Consider the following 20,337-nt stretch of genomic DNA (forward strand, 5'->3'; position numbering starts at 1 on the left):
TTGTCATCCAAAAAGCCTGGGACAAGCTGTTAAAACAGATGTACCAGGGATGGAGATGAATGTCTGTCTCAGTGGACATTCCTCCAGCCCCCTAGAAGGTGTTTGCAGGACGAGCTGCCTGTGGCTGCTCTCGAGCCCCCCATGGCCCAGCAGTGAAAGGTGCCATGACGCACAGGGGGACATTTGCTACTGTGATTGGGGTGACAATGCTGACATCTGGGATACCAGGTTCAACTCAGGTGCTGAGGCAGCCTGTGGGCACCTGCTACCATCCTGGGAATTCAGGGTTGGGAGCAAACTTGGGTGTCTGGATGACGGTAGGGTTATCAAGACCCTGGTTCATCCACCTTGAGGTGGCAGCAACACTCCCAAGGGTCATGGCTGCAGATACAGGGACTGCTAAGAAATCTCTGTGCAGGGCCAGCCTAGGAGTGGTTCCCAGAACCTCCAGGGCAAAGCTTGTTTCTGCGATCCCAGCACTCAAATCCTGACCCTCCTGAAGGATCTTTCATGGACCTCTCTTGGCTTAGTAGAACGTGAACCTCACACATCCTACAAGAAACCTTGGCCTTCCCACGCTGACAAGTAAATAGTGCAGAAATGCAAATGGAGTAGTACCAGGCCCTGACCCACACACACTGCCTTTGCAGTGCCCAGGGCCCTCTGTCCTCACTGGACCAGCAGTTGCAATTCAGGACACAGTCTTGCTTCATACACTGCCACCTTCGGAGCCTGTGGCTCCTTTTGAAACCTGGACACCATGGCAAGGGTGGCTCCTGATGATGCTGGATCACAGCCAGGGCAGAGGGAGGCACCACAGCATCCACACCTCACTCAGATGAGAGTCCTGCATCTTTGCCGCTATGGGACTGGCCCCCAACCCCCCCAACTCCAGGACAGTCAGGTTTTGCCTGACCCAAACACCCACCCCACAACCTCCTGCTCTACCCCAAACAGCTGCCATGTTACATCCCCAGCATTAGTACATGGGGGGTCATCACCACCCCAGCCACAGCCTCCAAGTCCCCCGCCCCCGCATAGCTCCATCCTCCGTGTGACACCCCCCTCTCCCCGTCGTCCCATTCTCCCCCATCGCTCCATTCCGGTCCTCCAGCCCGGCCCGGAACCATTGTCCTCCCGGCGCCCACCCGTTCCCGGCCCCCTTCCCGGCCCTGTTCTCGTCCCCTCCCCTCCGGCCCGGCGATGGGAGGACCCGGCGGGGCCGTTCCCAGCCTCGCCCCGGCACCGCCCCTCGCATCGGCTCCGGCACCGGCTCCGTTCGCGCCTCTCTCCGGGGCCTGCCACCCCCTGTGCACCCCTCCCGGTCCCGGAATGAAGGTTCTCCGGCACAAGATCGAGCTACTGACAGGTACGGCCCGGCTCCCCCCCCGACCCCACCGCCCCGAGCGGGGGGCGAAGCTGGGAGGAGCCGGGCGCTGGGGTGATGTGTTGGGGTCGGGGGAAAGAGCCTCCAGCCCTTCCCCCCAGAGATGCGGATGTTGCTCCCCGCCCGCCGCCTACCTCCTCCTCCCCCAGGTGGGGGTAACGATGCTTTTTGGGGTACGGGAGGTGATGCCTCGGGAGGTGCCAGGGCTGCAGCGGGGCAAGCCCAGTCTGGCAGTGTTGGGGGGGAAGAGGGGGAAGGAGTCGAGAGCCTCCTGGCAGAGGGGTCCGCTCAGAAGCCAGCCGGGGGCGGGGAGGGAAGTGGGGGTGCTGTGGTGGCACCAGTTTTCGCAGCCTGGTGAGTCTCATACTGGGGCTCCCCAGCTGAAGCACATCATTAGGCTACTTTGTGGGGGCTGCTGTGGTGCCGACCTGTGCCCCCGTTGGGGGCAGAGGGAGCTGTGGGTGTTCATCCTGCCCTGTCAAGGTGGGAGGTGGCCCAGGCAGTGTCACCCTGGGGTTTTCCTCCACCCCACTGTGGCTCCTCAGTGATCGTGCTTGGGAAGCAACACTGTGGGCATGACTCGGTGTCTCAGGCTGCAGGTACCCTCCCTCCCTGTCCCCACTGCTCTGGAGGTTGCCTTGGCTTTGCTGCCTGGCAGGGCCAGCCCTTGTTCTTCTGGACTTGCCTCCTTGTCAGTCCTCGCTCATTCTATGCCAATGTCCCGTGGGTGCCACATCTGTGCCAGGGCAGGATGTAGGTGGCCAGTGGGGGCACTCCATGAGTCCGGTGTGTTGTCCAGGGGACCCCATCCTGCTGAGCAGATGTGCTGCCTGGTACTAAACCCTTCCAGGCAGTCTCATCATGATGATGATAACAGTAATAATAGTGTATTTCCTTGCCACAAGCTGGTTCTCCTCCAATAGCCATCCTGGCTGCAGATCCCTGGGGAAGGGAAGCCAACGTGGCTGTTTCCATCCCTGACCATACATGTAGTGCCAGGGCCATGCAGGGTGAACAGCACTTGCAGACTGAGCACTAATATTGCACTGGATTTAGGACTGATTTGGGGTGAGGGAGAAGGCATGTCCCAGCTGTGCCCAGGAAATGGTGGCACCGTGCTGGGAAGGCAGAGCAGGAGCCGGGATGGGTGCACTTGGGGTGGCATCCTTGTGGTGGGTACTGTCAGGGAGCACTGGGGCCAGCTGGAGGGAAAAGGGCTCATTGCCAGTCACATTGCCCCAGGGTGTGATCTGAACCAAGTTATTTTGGTTGGAGACACAGAGCTGGGGCTTTCTTCCCTGACCTCTGCAGTGATGGTGGCCCAGCCAGACTGGGGGACACTGCCCAACAGCCCCATGGCTGTGCTGGCAGAAGCAGAGACAAAGGGACCTGTGGGGTGGCCTGGGAAGCAGAGCACCCACAGGAAGCTGGCAGCATGGCTGTGATCTAGCCTTCAGGCCATGGCACTGTTTGGACTCCCCAGAGTACCAATCCCTCCTCAGTTCCCGTGTTCAGCACCACTTTTGGTGACCAACTATCCTGCGCTGAGGATGCTGGTTGGCAGAGGGCTCTGTCACATCCCTCGTGAGTCAGCTTTCCCCCCACCACGCCAGCAAGGTCACGGGCCTTTCCTCATTGCTCGGCCACCCTTCCTCCCTTATTAGCTGGAGGCTTTAATTAATAAAGGCATCCACCATGGGCTAAGTGCTGCTCCCAGCCACCCCAGGGCTCATGGCCACACGGTGGGCTGGCGCAGTCAGCGTGGGACAGTCCTGCTCTCTTCGAGACCCAGCTACTGGTGAGGCTGACTTTCCTCCTATTTTTGAACCCCGGAATCCTGCCCCAGGGGGCTGGTGGGTTTGCTGAGTAGGTGGCTCTGCAGGCTGCACTGTCACAGCTGTGCTGGGGGGCTGCAGGCAAGGGCTGTCCCCCTGCCCAAAGCCATTTCCCTGCCAGCAGCCTGGCCTGCAGCAGTGTACCCCAGATGTGTGCCTCTCCATGGGGCTGTTGGCACCTCTCCTCACCTGGGTTTTGTGTGTCCCCTGGTCTGGTGGGATCCTCTGTGCAGGGGGTGACATGGAGACCCCCAGTGCTGGGTGGCCTGGGACTGCTGGGAGGCTTTGCTGTGGTGTTTCTCTGTCCAAACCATTCCAGTCTGCTGGATGGCTTCCAGGGAGCAAAGCAAAGGTGTCTGCAGAAGGCAGGCAGGTGGCACAGCCTGCTCTGTTTGTGAATGGAGAACCCACTGTGATGAGAAAAAGGTGGCTTTCGAGGGGGGTTACATCCAGCTCCCACATTCCTGGTGGTCTTTCCACATCATCAGCCTGGGCTGACCCACGTTAGAAGGTGGACAAAGAGTGGAGCAAGCTTGGCCAGGGCTGTGTCTGCTGCAGTGCAAGTGCAGCCTTATCTCACCCCAGGATCCCTGGGGAGACTGCAAAGGGTTGGTGGCCAGTAGAGGGGTGTGGGACCAGCACTGGCCAGTTTGGAGCAGCAACAATTGTCCAAAGGCTTGGCCTTGGGGAAGGGGTAGGAATAGAGACTGGGAAGGCAAATGCCGGAGGTCCTGCTCCTGCCTGAGTGTAGATAATCCCCTTTGCTGGGACTTGCCAGTTAACCACCTGATGTATCCCAGGGGAGCATGGATTGTCCTCTTTGTCCCCCATGTCTGTCACCGTTGGTGCGCAGCCAGCTGCTGGGAGTAGAGGCATCCCCCTGCTCTCCCTCTGCTTTCCAAGCTGGACTTGTCCCTGAGGATGTTTCTGGAGATACCTGGGCTGGGAGATACCAAGTACCAGTGCCCCGGTCAGCAGCATCCAGTCTGACACTTCTGCTGAGCAGCTCCGTGGTGAAGCCTGTCCCTGTGCACCCTGGGGCTGAGCTCCTGGGTGGCCAGCATCAGCTTGGCAGGCAAGGAGAGGAGCTGGAGAGCAAAACCTTCACATTTGTGTTTCTTCCATTGTTTTTATACAAAGTTCAGGCTGTCTCTCTGCTCCCCTGCTGCTCGAAGCATCTCTCTGCCTCCCAGCATGGCTGAGGAACATCTCCCCTTTTTCTGGCCATGGAGGGAGAGCTCGCTCTGTCCCACCCATGTCTACTGCAGCCTAAAACCAGCCAAAATGGTGGATTTTCTCTCTTGGATGGGTGCTGGAAGATGGGGTGGGAATTGGCATGTTCTTGCCCTGAGCTGACTCTTTACAGGAGCAAGCAGCATGGACAGACCAGGTTTGTCTCCCAGTTTGTCTAAGATTGTGCTCTGGAAACAGGTCTGTCCTTAAATGGGAGAACTGGACCTGGGTGGGAGCTGGGAGCTGAGCTACTCCACACACTGCCTGCCCCGTGCCTGCTGGGCTGGCAGCAGCACCCAGAGGAGCTGAAGCACCAAGTCCCCATGGCAGATGGGGAAAGCTGATCTGGGTCCTGTCCCTGTGGGCAGAGAGACCCAGGAGGCTCGGGGAGGCTGGGCAGGGGGGCTGCAGCAGGTCCTGACATTGCCCTGGCCCTGGTCAGGGCTGCTGCTGCAGGAGATGACCATGGCCGGGCTGCACGAGCTGCGCTTCACTGAGGAGAAGCCACTGCTGCGGGGCCAGGAGGCCGAGCTGGTGGGTGAGGGGAGCATCTGGTGCTGGGTCCTGGGGGGGCAAGCTGAGGGGGGCTGGGGACATGCATGTGCATCCATGTGTTGGTATTCAGTGCATGTGTCTGTACAGATGTGCTGGTTTTGGGTACACGTGTGTGCACACGTAGAATCATGGAACCATAGAATGTTATGGGATGGAAAGGATCTTAGAGGTAATTTAGTCCAGCTGCCCCCCCCCCCCCGCAGTGCACAGGAGTGTGCAGGTGTGTGTGTGCAAACACACTGGTATCAATGCACATGTATGGGGGGTCATGGGTTCTGGCTTGGTGTGACAATGTATGTGTGCAAAGGTGTTGCACATACATGCTAATACACACGTGTGGGCCTCATGTCCCCTACAGCCAGCACTGCCCAGGAACAGGTACTGCTGGAGATGAGTGTGAGGAGGGTGCTGTGAAGCAAGGGCTGGCCGGGTTTCTTGGTCTCTGATGGCTCCTTCTCTCCCCAGGAGAACTCCGATGTCTTCCTCTTCACTGTGGACTCAGACTGGAAGGTAGGACAGGCTCTGGGGTGCTCTGGGCTGCAGTGTGCACTGGGGCAGCCTGTGAGTACTGAGGGGACTGTTGCTGTCTCCCCGTCCATGGGGTGCTGTGCCTGGGTGGTGTCTGTGCACGGGCTGCACATCCCCTGTGGTCCCCAGCAGGAGGGGACAGGGGTCCCTGCCAATCCTGCTCCGTGCTGGCACTTCGATGTGGCTCCTGGCACTTAGTGACAGGCCAGGGACAAAACCTCTTTAAAACAGGCGATTTCTTCTCAGGAGGGCCGAGCTGCTTCCCAGCCCCTCTGCCATTGCCATGGCAATGATTTCCCAGCAGTGCCAGCTCCCTGCTTACACAAGGACATTTGAAAGCCTCTTTCTTTTGTGGAGGGCTGGAACATTGCCCCCCACACCCCTACCTCTTGCGGAGAGCAGGGCCCCTCCACTCCTCTGGCTGGCACCTGCCTGCCTTTTACCTCCATTTCATCTCCCTAGAGGAGCCCCAGGACGTGGCCTCGGGGCTCGTGGGACCTCAGCTCCTGCCCAGCTCACATGTTAGTCTCAGACTTCTGCCTGAGCTCAGCCTGTTCTGGGCTCCATGCAGAAACCAGAGTGCTGGTAGATGGGCAGGGAGGGTGGTGAGGCTGCCAGACCCCAGCTTGCTCCCTGTCCCTTTTCCCAAAGCATCCCCCTACCAGGGAACACCAGACACCCACTTCAGATTGTACATTCCTGGGGCTGCCAGGAGGTTGGGCTCAGGTGGTACTTGTTGAGCCTTGCCAGATCCAGCACTGAAACAGAAGCACCTGAAAGGATAAAATAATTCTGGATTTCATTCATCCTGGGGGAGGGGGCAGGGGAGTCCAGGTCCCGAATTTGGCAGACCCAGTGGTGCCCAGGCTTTTTAAGGCTGGCTCACTTGCTTTTCATCACCTGGGCAGGGTGCAGCTGGGTGGGGAGCAAAGGCTTTCATCAGGATGCTATGGTTCCCACTGTAGGAGATTTTTGGTGGTTCTCTTGGAGGCCACAAAATTATTCAAAATTGCTGTGGTGGAAAAGAAATGTCACCTTTCCAAAGCTGATGAGGTGCTGGGGTGGGGAGCAGAAAGGTGTGTGGGTCTGAGCTGCTCCTTGATCTGCTTGCTTAGGGTTCCTGTTGACCACTGCAGAGGCATGAAAAATTCCTGGTGTGACCAAAGTGAGGGTGAGGAGGTGGCAGTACAGGGCTGCCTGGAGCGCTCAGCAGCACCAGTATTGCTCTTGCTCAGCTGTGCTGGGGCAGGGTGCAGCTGGCATGTGGGGGGATGTTCCAGAGAAATGACTCTCCTAGGACAGTCTCTGCGTGCCAGTATTTCAGGGCTTGGCCCACGGTGGCACTGAGCTGTACCCCTAGACAGCTAGAGCTGGTCCAGATGGCAGATGCCACAGCCATGAGCCTGCATGCCCTGTGTACCTGAAAAAATGAACTAGGCAAGGATCAAGGTGGCATTTCCCAAGCCAGGCCCTGCACCCTTTTGGTTCCCCTCCAAGAGCCTCAGGGTGAAGATGGGATGAGTTTCCCAGGCCATGCTGGAGCGACCCACCTCCTTTCTTCCACCCCAGCTGGTTCTCTGCAGAGGGTGGGGTTGCCTGCCTCTCCTTGGGGGTACTTACCTCCTTTTCTAGTTCACTTCCTTGGAGTGATTCAACCCAGCCCCCAGCCTAGCTCTTTGCTATCCCTCAGCTCTACCCCAGAGCCCCTCACTGCTCCCTGACTGAGCCACTCTGGCCCAGCTGGGGCAGCAGGGACCCCCACTGCCACCTCCAGGCAAAGTAAAGCCCTCGGGGCTGCTGGCATAGGCTAGGGTGAGGGAGTGCAGGGGGGCAGGTGCCTCTGCCACGGGGCCTGGGCATCCTGGCCCTGCTGGATGTCTGGGCCACCCGCCAGGCAGATGGACTCGTAGCTGATGGTGGTGCCATTCAATGCCATTCAAGCAGAGTCAGCCTTGCTCAGTTCCCCCATCTTCCTGCTGCCCTTTTGCATTCATGCCTTATTTCATCTTGACTTTTACACCCCTTCTCCCCTCTATTTTGCCACCTTCTGTCTTTTTTTGCCTGCTCATGCCTGCTGCATCTCTTTTCCCTGGAGGCCATGGCTGCTTGTGCTCTTTGGCTCTGCAGGCAACAGGACTGAGGAAAACAAAAATGGCACCTGGGCCCACAAATGGCTTTGGACCTGTGCCAGGAACCACCTGGGAACTTCCAGGGGCTCTTCACCAGCTCTGGGTGACCATTTGTCTGGGTCAGGCTTTCCCCAGGGAAAAGTGGCTCAGCCTTGTTATTAGACATCAGAGACTCCACAGGAACAAGCCCGCTGTGTGACGCTAAAGACATGGGGCTTTGCCATGCTGGGCAGCCCGTGCGTGTGCTGGTGGTGGCAGCTGGATCCCCTCTGCCCATAGCTGTGGCACATGCCAGGGCAGGGTGGCAGCAAGCTGTGGAGCTGATGCGAGGGGAGGATGGGCTCCAGCTGGAGCATCCCTGTGGAGGGTAGGGGTGTGGGAGGGTCCCCACAAGGTGCTGCTGTGGTCTGGCACTGGCGCGTGGCTCTCCAGTCTCTTTGGGCAGGTGCTGGGGGGATTGTGGGACCCTTGTCTCCATCTGTGATTGCCCAGCTTCATGCTGCTGCAGCTCAGGTGCCAGCTGGGCAGCGGTGCTGGGCTGGGCAGGGACAGGCAGAGAGGGGGGTATGGCAGAGCCTGCTGGGGGCCTGGGAATTGTGGCCATCTGTGGGGTTGAGATGCTCTTGTGAAACCTCATTTGAATCAGAGCAGAAACCTGTGCACATGGGAATACACCTGTGTGCATACATGCACAGCACGTGTTGGCTGGGGACAGGCTTTGGCCTCTTGGTGCTACTGGGCTTGTCTTTCCTCCTGCCTCAGTTACCTGCCGCCGGTGACCTCCAGGTTGGGCCTAAATCCCACACGTCCCTGCATGGCAGCATCCCGCAGCAGGAGGGATGGCTGTGTTGCTGGGAAAGGTAGCACAGGTATCTGGGCAGTGCTCATGTGTGTATACATGTGTGCCTCCTCATGTATATGTGCACAGATTGCTTGTATGTGCAGGTTGTTGTGCATCCATGAGCATGAGGGATGACCATGGCGCACATGCTAAGCACATGGGAGAAGGATGCAGCAATTGTGCTCCATAAGCACATAGCAATGCACATACATGCACAGTAACATGTACCCATGCAGACACACAAGGCCAGCACTGGGAGTACGTGCAAGTGTTCTGTGGGGTGCATGTGCTTCAGCCTGGGTCACTGTATTTATTTTTCCAAAGTTTGCATGCACAGATATGTGGGGGGACATGGTTTTGCCTGGTCCTTGTGTTGGTATGTGTCCCTGTGCACATATGTGCATAGACACGCTCATATGGGGAGCACGTGCGTTACGTCCTCCTGTATGCTTAGCACGTACCCATGGCTGTTTATGGGGGTGTGTGAGCTGCCTGGTACATGTGCATTGCTGCAGGGCCTTGGTCTGAGTGGCTGCAGGCTGGAGAATGATCCTGCGTGTTCACGTGGGGCAGGAGCCACACATGTGCGTGATGTGTGCATGTACATGGTGTGTGTGATGTGTGCGTGTGACGTGTGTGTGATGTTTGTGTATATGTGTGTGATGTGTGTATGCACACGTGTATGATGTGTGTGCTGGGCTCTGCCGGGTGGGTGCCGGGTGTCCTGCCAGGGGTCCGGGTGCGCCCCTGCCCTTGCCCCCCCTGCCGGCCCTGCCGAATGAGGGAAGATGGAGAAGGTGCCGCTCGGTGCCAGGCGTTTCCTTCACAAACAGGGGTTTTGGGGCCAATTGGAGCATGAATAACACCCGCGGCAGCCAATGGCTGCGGCCGGCTCCACGGCAGCGCTGGAGCCGACCCGACGGGGCTGCGCGGGTGGGAGGGGGCGGGGGCGGGCCCGGCGAGGGCCCGGGGCTCGGATATAAAGGGGGGCGCGGGGCTGGGCCGGATTAGAGCTCGGCTGTGTCCTAGGCAGGTGTCGCAGCTCCTGTTGCCCGCTCCAGTCCGCGCATCCTCCTGCTCCGGTCCCTCGCCATGCCGGAGTGCTGGGATGGGGTAGGTACCACCGGCCTGCTTGCTGCCCGCGCTCCCTAAGCAGCTGCCCCCCAGGACCCCCAGGCTCTCTCAGCCTGAACTTTCGCCCCCCGGGAGCGTTTGCCGTGGTGGGGGGCTCTGCTGCTGGTGGTCCCTCCTTTCCTGCAGCCCCACTGCCGCATCCCTGACGTGCTGCGCGAGTTTTGGGGACGCGTTGCCCTTGAGCGTGTCCTCCCCAGCCCCGCCGAGATGCTGCGCCGAGGCCGAGGGGGAGCAGGCGCGGGGGGGGAGGAGCTGGGATGGGGGGGACGTTTCCTCTTCCACACCAACGGGCTGAAGAGGGAGAAGGTCTCTTGCTGTTTCCGAGCCATCCATCCCTCGGATGCTCTCTGGCCTCTGCAGTGATGGCAACACCCGATGGGCGGGGGGAGATGGGGGAGGGGAGTAGGGGGTAAGGGCACTGCAGTGGGGAAGGCTGGGCTCTCTCAGGCACCTATGGGTGCTGCGACCCCCGCGCCCCTCCTCACGGGGGCTACCGGTTGTCAGTACCGCCCCCCCGCCTGCATCCCTAGCAGCAAGCATCCCTGCAGCAAAGGGCAGGGCTGTGGCAGCAGCGATGCTGCAGAGGCTGCAGCACAGGCAGGAATGAGGGATGTGCCCGCCTTGGGGTGGGGAGGGGAGCAGTGCTATGAAAGGAGCCCCCCCACCTTGGACGTGTGATTTTGGGGTGGGATGGCAGGCTAAGCTGTTGAGGCTATGGTGGGGACCATGGGGATAGCGAAGAACAGCCCTGTGCCCAGGATCAGACCACATGGGTGCCTACTGATCTGTGACCTTGGGCTGGGCCTATCCCCTGCCTCAGTTTCCCCATCAGTTGTTGGGGGGGAGTGTCCCCACTCATTGCCTGCTGCCTGATGGATCTCCAGGGAGTGGAGGGACAACTTTGGATGAGGGCTAGGGTCGGGGTACTCTTGGGGACCTGAGCATTGGCTCCATAGAGCCCTTGAGCTGCCCTTGGGCACAGTGTCCCCCTGGGGACAACAGATCTCAGTGAGAGAGAGGCACTCACAGAGGCCCTCTATTGTGGTGACCCTGTCCTCAGGCAGTGCCTTCCACCTGAGGCCTGTGTCCTTCAGCAGCCTTGGTGGCTTGTAACCCATGGGACCATCCACATAACTGCTCCCCTCCTGCCAGCCCATCCATGGGGATGCCAGTATCCCCAGTGAGGACTGTGCTGGGTGGGGACCCTGCCAGATCCCAGCTTTGAGGTCACTGTCAGTGTGCTGGCTGGCAGGCATGGGTGTCTGGAGGGAAACCCTGGTCCCTTGTCCCCAGGTGATGCCTTGGCCAGCTCCTGGGCTCACAGGCTCATTTTCCCTTGTTGGCTGAGGATGATGGCTGTGAAAATGGGACTGGAGCCCTCCCCGCCAAAGAAACTGGGGCATGAGGCAGTCCTGGTCTCTGTATGGGGGTACAGCCATTTTGGACCAAGGACTTTGAAAATAATTTTAGCATTCATGTTGGGATCAGGCTGTAGGGTTTTCTGGGGTGTGTCTGGGGTTTGATCTCTGCTGGTTTGTCCCAGGCACAGTGAATCCAGGCTAACTAGGCTACGCTGTGATCCCCCACCTGGCTTCCAAAAATCCCTCAGTCTCAGGCCTTTGAGGATCTCCTGTCCCATCGTTTGGTCTACCTCTTCTGTCCCATGATCCTCCTTTCCCAAGCCCTCTTAGATAATCCCATTTCATTCTATCCCAAACCTCTATCCCTTGATCCCATCCTGTCATCCCATCCCATGATACACCCATCCAATCCAAAATCCTAATATCCTGTCCTAAGTCATTCCTTCCCAGGGAGGTAGGTGGAGGCTGGGAGCATTTCTCTCTGGTTTGTTCTGCCTTCTGCCAGCAACAGAATGCCCAGAGCTGGGGCTTTTCCTGGGATGGCTACTCCTGTTTCCTTTTTGCTCCCTTGGGACCCAGCTGCCCTAGTAACAGTGGTGAGGAGTGGGATGGTGGAGCAGGAGAGGATGTATTGGGCGTGCAGGTATCACCCCATCTTTCCTGTTCCCCCAGGAACATGACATTGAGACCCCCTACGGGCTGCTGCATGTGGTTATCCGGGGCTCACCCAAGGGGAATCGCCCGGCCATCCTGACATACCACGATGTGGGCCTCAACCGTGAGTGCTGGTCCCTGAGCCATGGTGGTGGGGTCAGCTCGGAGCAAGCCTGGGGCTGCTGTGGGCTGCCCAGGACATTGGCCAAAGCCCCTGACTCACCTCCTTTTCCTCCTCCTGTGGGCAGTCTCCAGGCTATGCTGGGTCTCCCCAAGCATCTGGAAGCAGCAGGAGAGTTAGGATTCTCACCTGAATCCGAAGCCTGGGCTGGGCACAGCCAGGAGTGCTCGGCCACCCTGGTGCTGGCTGGCTGCCCACCTGTGCCAGGCAGGGAAGGGATGGAGGGTCAGTCCCTGCTTCCAGCACCAGCCTGTTGGTATTCAGAGTATGGGCCTGGTGGGTGCTGGAGGGGACAGGGAATAACAGGGAAGGAAGAACCCCAGGGGTGGGGAAGGAGGACCCCAAGCTAGGGCTCTGGATGTGGGTATGTTGTGTGCTCTTGTCAGCCTGAAGCCTTGGATCCACGCCCCAGGGCCCTGCCCCCAGCCGAGCAGGGGTGCTGATGAGCAGGGAGGAGCTTCCCCGCCTCTGCTGGCTTGGAGGCTGAGTCACCAGCGCTTCGGGAGCTGCCTCACCATCGCAGCGGCACTGCTGTCCAGGGATGCATCATGTTGGTTGTGATGGACCTTCCAGCTTGCCTCCCTCAGCTTCTGGGAGTGATGTCCCAGCATTGGCACTGGGACACCCTCCAAGCCCCAGCAAAGCCTCCTGCTTTAAAATGGATGGTTTGCCCACACAGTGCTGAGGCTGTTTGACAGTTTCCAAGCAGGGAGATTTGCAGCAGTTTCTCAAATCCTGTGTTTGCTTGAGCCCTTTCTAGGAATTTTGAATAGGGCTGATAATACCCTGGGCTGCTAATCCTGCTGGCTGGTCCTGCACATCTAGGTTTTGCATCCCCCAGTCCCACCCTTCCCAGCAGATGAGGATCACCTCAAATTTCTCATCCTCCTGGCTGTGCTCATCCATCCCCATGCCTTCTAATGCCAGCAGAGATGTAGCCCCTGCTAGCAGTGGTTGTGGGGATGAGAAGCCTGGAGGGAAGGGGATTGGGAGGGCTTTGGTGCCATATCACCTTCAGGTTAAAGGGCAGGTGATCTCTCCATGCTCCCCTGGTCCACCAGGCTTCTGTGCCAGTGTTTGTTCTCTGATCCTTGCCTGCTCTTTGACAGACAAGCTGTGCTTCAACACCTTCTTCAACTATGAGGACATGCAGGAGATCACAAAGCACTTTGTGGTGTGCCACGTGGATGCGCCGGGCCAGCAGGCAGGAGCCTCACAGTTCCCTCAGGGGTAGGTGCTGGTGTCAGGGGCTCGCTGTGCCCACTGGGATGTCACCTCCTTCCCTGCCTGCTGGGTTGTTACTGCCTGGGCAGTTGTACCCTGCCTGAGGGTCTCTCTGAACCATGTCAAAGCCCATGGCAGCCAACTGGTGCAGGGTGGGCAGTGGGTGGTTTGTGGGTGGGTGGCATTTCCCTGCCTGCTTTGGGCAGCCCAGCTCCTCTGTCCCAGCCTTCCCATCACCACTGTCCTATGCCTTCTTATGCTGCAGGTACCAGTACCCATCCATGGACCAGCTGGCTGCCATGTTACCCAGTGTGGTGCAGCACTTTGGGTGAGTCAGCCTCTCTTCCATGGCTGAGGGTGCTGGGCAGGGAGCAAAGGTTTGAAGCTGGGGGTGTTGTCCTTGCATGTCTTCTCATGCCCCATGCTGTGGCTGGTGGGGCCCACTGCCTCCCAAACACCCCTCTCTGCTTTCCAGGTTCAAGTATGTGATTGGGATCGGTGTTGGGGCAGGAGCCTACGTGCTGGCCAAGTTTGCGGTGAGCTTGGGGCTGAGATGGGCTGACCCTGAGGTGGACCTGTTATCAGCTGGGGGCATGGGGAAGAGCAAGAGCTGACAGCCCCTTGACAGGCTGTGCCACTCTCAAGGCTCCTGGAGGGCAAGGGGCTGGGATGGCAGTGCCATGGCCATGGTGGCTGGAAGTCTTGCCACAGGAGTCCGCTCACTCCCAGGACAGGGCCCTGTGCAGTGGGCAGTGGTGCTGGTGGGGGCTGCCCTGGGTCCCTCTGAGCATCACCCCTCCTGCTCACTGCAGCTCATCTTCCCTGACCTGGTCGAAGGTCTGGTCCTCATGAACATCGACCCCAATGGCAAAGGCTGGATTGACTGGGCAGCTGCCAAGGTGGGCTCCCCCCCTACTTGCTCTGGGCCCTGCTGGCTCCCTGGGGCAGGATCCAGTCATGGCAGGGCTGTAACTCCCTGTGCTCCCTCCACAGCTCTCTGGCCTCACCAGTACGCTGCCAGACACTGTCCTGTCCCACCTTTTCAGCCAGGTGAGTATCCCACTTTCCCCAAGTCTCACTGCCCAGTGAGTCACCTGGAATAAGCCCTGCTCTGCCTGCTGGCCCTGTGGTGCTGCCAGAGCTGCCCCGTGCCCAGGGATGGAGTTAGCCAAGCCCTGTCTGTTTTCCTCCTGCCTGCTCTGGGACTGAGCCACAACCAGCAGGCAAGATGTGCCTGTGTCCTGTCTGGCTGTGTTGCCTGTGTCCTGGCTGTGCCCAGCCACATTTCCCAGCATTCCCCCACTCTGCCCCCTTGGCTGGCACAGCACGGGCAGGCCTGGGGTTGTGGGGTGCTCCGTAGCACCTGGCAGTGCCCGCCCTGATCACCGTTCCCTGCGGCACAGGAAGAACTGATGAACAACACAGAGCTGGTGCAGAGTTACCGGCAGCAGATCGGGAGTGTGGTGAACCAGTTCAATCTCCAACTCTTCCTCAACATGTACAACAGGTGAGCACCCCTGGGCCAGGGCCAGGGGCTGCAGTGCTGGGGATGGCCCCAAGTGTGCCTTGGGATCCCTGACCCCTGTTGGGTGCTGCTGTCACTCTCCAGTGCATACTGGCAGTAGTGCAGAGTTGCCAGCTCGTGCTGGCTGGGGATGTCAGTGTGGACAGGCCTGGGGACAGGGGCAGAGATGCTGCCCCATGTGTCCAGGGTGGTGGGAGCCTTGCTGCCCCATGGGGTGCTGCATCCCATGGTGTGGCCTCCACTCCAGCACAGTAGAGATGGCTGTGGGGTCTGTCCTCTGTCCACAGGGTGCTGGGGCAGCAGGGCTGGGTGTTGCTTCCTGGAGCTGGTCCTGACCCAGCTCTTGCACTGTGGCATTGGTGGCAGCACCTGCCCCTGGGCTCACAGTGGCCCTCTTCTCCTCCACCAGCCGCAGGGACTTGGACATCAACCGGCCTGGGACTGTGCCCAATGCCAAGACTCTGCGGTAAGAGTCACATTGGCATGTCACAGGGGTCTCAGTGCAGGGGAATCCACCCAAGACAAGCTCTGACAGTGGTCCTTCCTCCTCTCACTTGTAGCTGCCCTGTGATGCTGGTGGTTGGAGACAACGCGCCTGCTGAAGAGGGGGTGGTGAGTGACAGGGTAGAGCCTGCTGGGTGGCACGTGGATGGTGCCATGTGTCGTCATGCTCCTGTTCAGGCACATGTGCGCTCCCATGTGCAGGAGCCTGCTCATGTGCAAACCTGCTTGCTTGTGTGGGCACACATGCATGTGTGTGGTTGCCACACTTGGGAAACATCCCTTTCCTCATGTGCTCAGATGTGGCCACAATGTGCACACTCATATGTGTGGCACACAGGTCCACTCCTGGCTTGGCCACATGCACCCAAACAGCTGCCAGCACACACATGTTCCTGCACATATCCATGTGGCTGCCCACACTTGCACTGACAAGTTCTGAGCAGGCGGCCACACTTATACACAGTGTGACTGCAAGCACACCCATCCCCCAGCATATGTACTTCTGTGCACTCACATGAACACACCTCTGTGCTTGTTCACACCTGTGTGACATGCAGGATGCCTTACCAGCCCCCTTCCCTTCCCAGCCTCTTTGCTTGCTCAGATGCTGCCTGGCAGGAGGAAGATCCCTTCTGTCCTGTGGCAGGAGATGGGGGTTCTGTGGGCCCAGGGCTCACCTAGTGCCCTGTCTCCAGCTGGCTGGGCTTGGGATGAGCCAGCTGGGGTGCTATGAGCCACTGGTGGTACCCATTGGCAACTTCTGGTAGGATCAGGGCATCCTAGGGTGCTAATACCATCCCTCTTGCCCACAGGTGGAGTGTAACTCCAAGTTGGATCCCACCAACACCACCTTCCTGAAGGTAGGTGGGTGGCAGGGTGCAGTGAGGCGGTTTCCTACTGCCCATGAGCTGTGCTGTTGCCCTTTTCCCTAGGGCTGCACGGCGTCCCCATCTTCCCATTCCAGGTCTCTCCTGGCCAGGTGGCTGGGGGTTTGTGGGGAGAGCAGGGTGGGCCTAGTAGTAGTATCCTGCCAGGGGACAGGGTGGGTGGCAAAGGTACCCTTCCAAACTAAGCAGGGCTTTCTCTCTGCAGATGGCTGACTCTGGTGGGCTTCCCCAGGTCACACAGGTGAGCTTCCCCAATTTCCCCCAGTATTAAGTGCGTATGCTGGGCCCTGCAACATAGTTGGAAAAGACTTTTGGGATCACTGAGTCCAATGATCAGCCCTACTCTACAAAGTTCTCCACTAAACCATATCCACAAACACCACATCCAAATGGCCCATAAACACATCCAGGGATGGTGATTCAACATGCACTGGTGCTGTCCAGGGCTGGCAGAGGGTGGGCTGAGGTGGGCAGAGGGTTAATGCGCAGGGGCTGCCAGAGGTGGCTGGGACTGAACTGGGGTGTCTTGACCTGGCGCAACCTCAGCTCCATCGCTCTCTCCCTCCAGCCTGGCAAGCTGACTGAAGCCTTCAAGTACTTCCTGCAAGGAATGGGCTACAGTGAGTGCTGGGGGGCAGGGGGCTGCCTGCGCATGAGCCTGTGTGCCTGGGGGGGTGTGTGTGCTGAGCTGTTGTAGAGAGGGAGCCTGCCACCCCCTGCCTGTCCTGATGGAGCTGCATGTGTGTGTGTGGCATTGGATGTGCAGTGTACATGATGGCTGTCTGGGTGTTGGTAGGGGCGTGGAGTGTGCAGGCTGGGTGTGCATGCAGTTGTGTGTGAGGACTCTGTGTGTGCATATGTGTGCAGGCAGGGACTCTGTGTGTGCATCGACACTTGTGTGTGGGGGGGTGTGTGCATGCAGATGTGCAAAGTCCACAAGTACAAGTGTGTCTAGGTCCATGAGCATATGTGTGTTTGTCACCCCTTGTGTGTGCCCCCACACCAATGCATCTGTTTGCAGGCCCCATGCACATGCCCGTGGGTGTGTGCAGATCTGTGTGTGCAGGTCTGCGTGCACACATGCAGGTCTGTGTGCACAGGTGGGGCTGGGCAGGGGTCCTGGCTTCATGAAGCAGCCCGCTGGGCTGATGCTCTCTCTCTACCCTCCCTGCCCTCCTCTTGCTTGCCCCTTCCAGTCACCCACCTGAAGGACCGGAGGCTGAGTGGAGGCACAGGTACCACTTGGTGCTGCTTGGCCCGTGCTCGCTGCTGCGTGGTGCCCGCCTGGCCTGTGCCCTCCAGCTGCCTGGGCACCTTTGGGAGCAGCCCAGGTGTGGGGCTGGCTCTTCCCAGCCTGATGCCCTCTGCTCTCCCTGCTTTGCCTGAGATGGCACTAAGAGCCAGGGGCTGAGAAAAAGCACTCCGGGAAGTCCTTGGCTGTGGGCACAGTCTTGGCAGTGTGTCAACTGAGTCCTCTGACAGCCAGGAGCTGTGCCTGATGGGCCTCCTGACTGGAGGGGGGTGTCACCTTCCTGCACACCCTGGGGAGCTGAGAGAACTTGCATCCCTGCTCACCCCTGAAGCCTGATGGCCAGGGGTACCCATGCCCAGGGTCATGCACTCGAGGGCTGTGCCCAGGGTGTCCCATCCCTGCCCCAGTGTCCCCTGCCAGCCTGGAGCTGCTCGTGCTGTCACAGCAACGCATGCTGCAACCTTGTGTCTGGGGTCACTTTCACGGGGGAGTGGGACCTGCTGCTTTGCTTGCATGAGGCAATGTCAGCTCAGGTCCTGCTGGCCTCTAGAGGAAACTGAGCACCCCAGCCCTCTTTCTGTGCCTGTGCAGTGCCCTCTGCCAGCATGACCCGCCTGGCACGCTCCCGAACAGCCTCCCTGACCAGCGCCAGCTCCGTGGATGGCACCCGCCCCCGTGCCTGCACCCACTCGGAGAGCACTGAGGCCATGGGGCAGATCAACCACACCATGGAGGTATCTTGCTGAGGTCCACACCTGTTTCCAGCGTCTCTTCCAGAGCCACATCCCATCTGTCAGCATCCCGCCAGCACCCACCTGCCCCGTGGATGTCCTCCACCACGGCCCTTGCTCTTTTAGGGTTGATTTGGGTCATCTTTGCTGTTGGCCTCATCCCCTCGTCTGGTACTGGAGAAAGAGAGGAGCTTTGCTTCACTCACTGCCTCTGGGCTCCAGCTCCTGACTTTACCCAGAAGTCACACATGGTTCTGCATTGGTTCTCACCCTCCCTAGCAGTGGCTTGGCCCTGGCTTGGGAGGGTGGGTGGCATGGGCATGGATCTAGGGTGGGGAGCAGGGGCTGGGTGGTGGGATAGGTTAGGACAGCAGAACATGGAGAAGACACAGGAGAGAGGTTGGTCCTTCAAGGTCATCTTGACAGCCGGTCCAGCCAGAGGGAAGATGGGACAGAGTGTCACTCACTGGGAGGTCACCATGTCCTTCCTGGGGCTGCAGCTCCCATTTATCTCCATTACCCTTTCCTTGAGAGAGCTTGCCCTGGATCCCCCAGCCCGCCCAGGTTCTGCTTCTCCACAGCTGACTGAGCAGTGTGAGAAACGACACCCCAACTGTCCCCTTCCTCTGGTCATGTACCCTGAGGGCTGTCCCAGAGCAGGGGGAAAGGGCTCAGCCCTGCTTCATTAGCCATTGAGGCAGGAGGGTGGCATAGGGTACCCATGCCCTCACCTGTTGTGGCACTTTCTTGGTCCCTTGTTGCAAGAAGGACACCCACCACCAAAACCATGCTGAGGTATGTGTCATGGCTTGTTTGACCTCTGTCCCTCAGTGGTTCCATTCCCAGCTCTTGGGATGAGGCCACCAGGGCTCAGAGGCCACTGGGTTTGGACACGTCACATAGCAACTCCCCCTCCAGTTCTGTCACAGCCTGGGAGTGTCACTGCAGTGGAGACATTAGCAATAAGATGAGGCATTGCCCCTCTACAATGCTGGGGAGCCCTCGCCACCCTCTGCCCTGCAGGGTGCTGGCAGTCTGGGGTGACCCATGGGACATAGGGAGCACCCTGATGCCTGGCTTTGCCCACAGAGCTGGTGAGACCCACCATGGCCCCCCACATCCATACCTCTAACCCCAGCATCTCTCAAGGGCTTGGCTCCCCCTGAGCCACAAGGCCTCATCTGGCCCCCAGCTTTGGGTGGGTCCAGCCCCTGGTGCTCAGCATGGAGAGGCACATCATGGCACAACCCTGCCCTCAGCACCCAGTCTCTGCTGCCATCCCTGGTCCACCCCAAGGACAGCAGCATGCAGCTCCTGCTGCATTCAGGTAATGGAGCCACCAGCTCTGGGTGTTCAGGTCTGTATGTGTAGTCTGGGGGACGTGAGCAGGGACCTGTAGGGGATCCCCTGGCTGCTCCCCTGCAGGTGAGCATAACCAACCTACTGGAGCTCCCTCAAAAGCACTCGCCCTGAGATGGTGTTCCTGCTCTGCAGTGAATGGCACAGGGACCTCAGGGCTCTCAGCAGGTGTACAAGGGCCTTTGGGTGCCCCACTCAGCCCCTCCCACATTGAATGGCCACCCTGAAACACCAATGTCCCCATTTGTCCCCTACTTTGTTCTGCTGTGTGCTGCTTTCTCAGTGTGACTCTGAAAGCTACGTAGCTCCTTTCTACTGTAGATACCGCTGCAATCTTGTTTTCTCAGTGTCCTTCCAGATGATATATATATAAATACCTATATATAATATATATAAGGGTTTGTCTGGTCCCTGACCTTTTTCAGTTCATTCCCCCTTGCATCCTTGTCCAAGCAGTGCCATGCTCACCTTCAGTTCCTCACCTTGGTTTTGTTGGTCAGTTTGGTTTTCCCTGGTGGTTTGTTCTTTTGACTTTGGTTGGCTTTCCCTTTTTCCTGGCCACAGTGAAATTTAACGTTTTCCTGTTTGAGCACAACCTGGTTCTGTCCTGAAGGCCGCAGCACACACCGGATGGTGAAACATAAACCAGATTAAACTAACCTGTTGCTGTAGAGAGGATTTACTGTGTTGGAGAAAACCCAACAAGCTAATAAAGATGTTAAGAACCTGCTGTGCTCTTTTCACTGTGCTACACGGAAATGGGTCCTGAGCCCATCATGGGCCAGTGGGCAGAGATCTGGCAGGCAGGGAGGACAAGGGGAACACCTTGGCCACCAACCCCACCAGGGGCTGCAGCACTGGGAAAGGAGAACCAGGGTGCCTATGGAGAAGGAAGTGCCCAGGACCTCAGGGTGCACGTGCAGGGGAGCTGTGGGCTGCTTTGGCATTGGGGAAGCCACAGGCAGAGTACCCTATATGTTGGGAGTAGATGGAGAATGCAAAGCTGCCAATTGTGGC

At 58.8% G+C, this 20,337-nt stretch overlaps 1 protein-coding gene across 4 annotated transcripts; it reads left to right on the forward strand.

Moving 5' to 3' along the window:
* Positions 1–1,251: 1,251 nt before the first annotated feature.
* On the forward strand, positions 1,252–20,050 carry NDRG4 (NDRG family member 4). Of its 4 annotated transcripts, XM_051629897.1 has the most exons (17): positions 1,252–1,369; positions 4,898–4,989; positions 5,476–5,520; positions 11,676–11,781; positions 12,948–13,068; positions 13,328–13,390; positions 13,538–13,598; positions 13,875–13,961; positions 14,056–14,112; positions 14,466–14,569; positions 14,997–15,053; positions 15,148–15,199; positions 15,904–15,951; positions 16,184–16,219; positions 16,547–16,598; positions 17,175–17,213; positions 17,822–20,050. In XM_051629897.1, exons 1-17 carry the CDS (start codon positions 1,333–1,335, stop codon positions 17,974–17,976), a joined length of 1,212 nt encoding a protein of 403 aa, XP_051485857.1. In that variant the 5' UTR covers positions 1,252–1,332; the 3' UTR covers positions 17,977–20,050. The 4 variants fall into 4 exon arrangements, with proteins under 4 accessions (XP_051485857.1, XP_051485858.1, XP_051485859.1 ...); XM_051629898.1 differs by lacking the exon at positions 17,175–17,213; XM_051629899.1 differs by lacking the exons at positions 1,252–1,369; positions 4,898–4,989; positions 5,476–5,520 and adding an exon at positions 9,500–9,621.
* Positions 20,051–20,337: the final 287 nt, after the last annotated feature.

Source organism: Apus apus, chromosome 11 (genome assembly GCF_020740795.1).
Source record: "Apus apus isolate bApuApu2 chromosome 11, bApuApu2.pri.cur, whole genome shotgun sequence".
Taxonomy (NCBI): Eukaryota; Metazoa; Chordata; class Aves; order Apodiformes; family Apodidae; genus Apus; species Apus apus.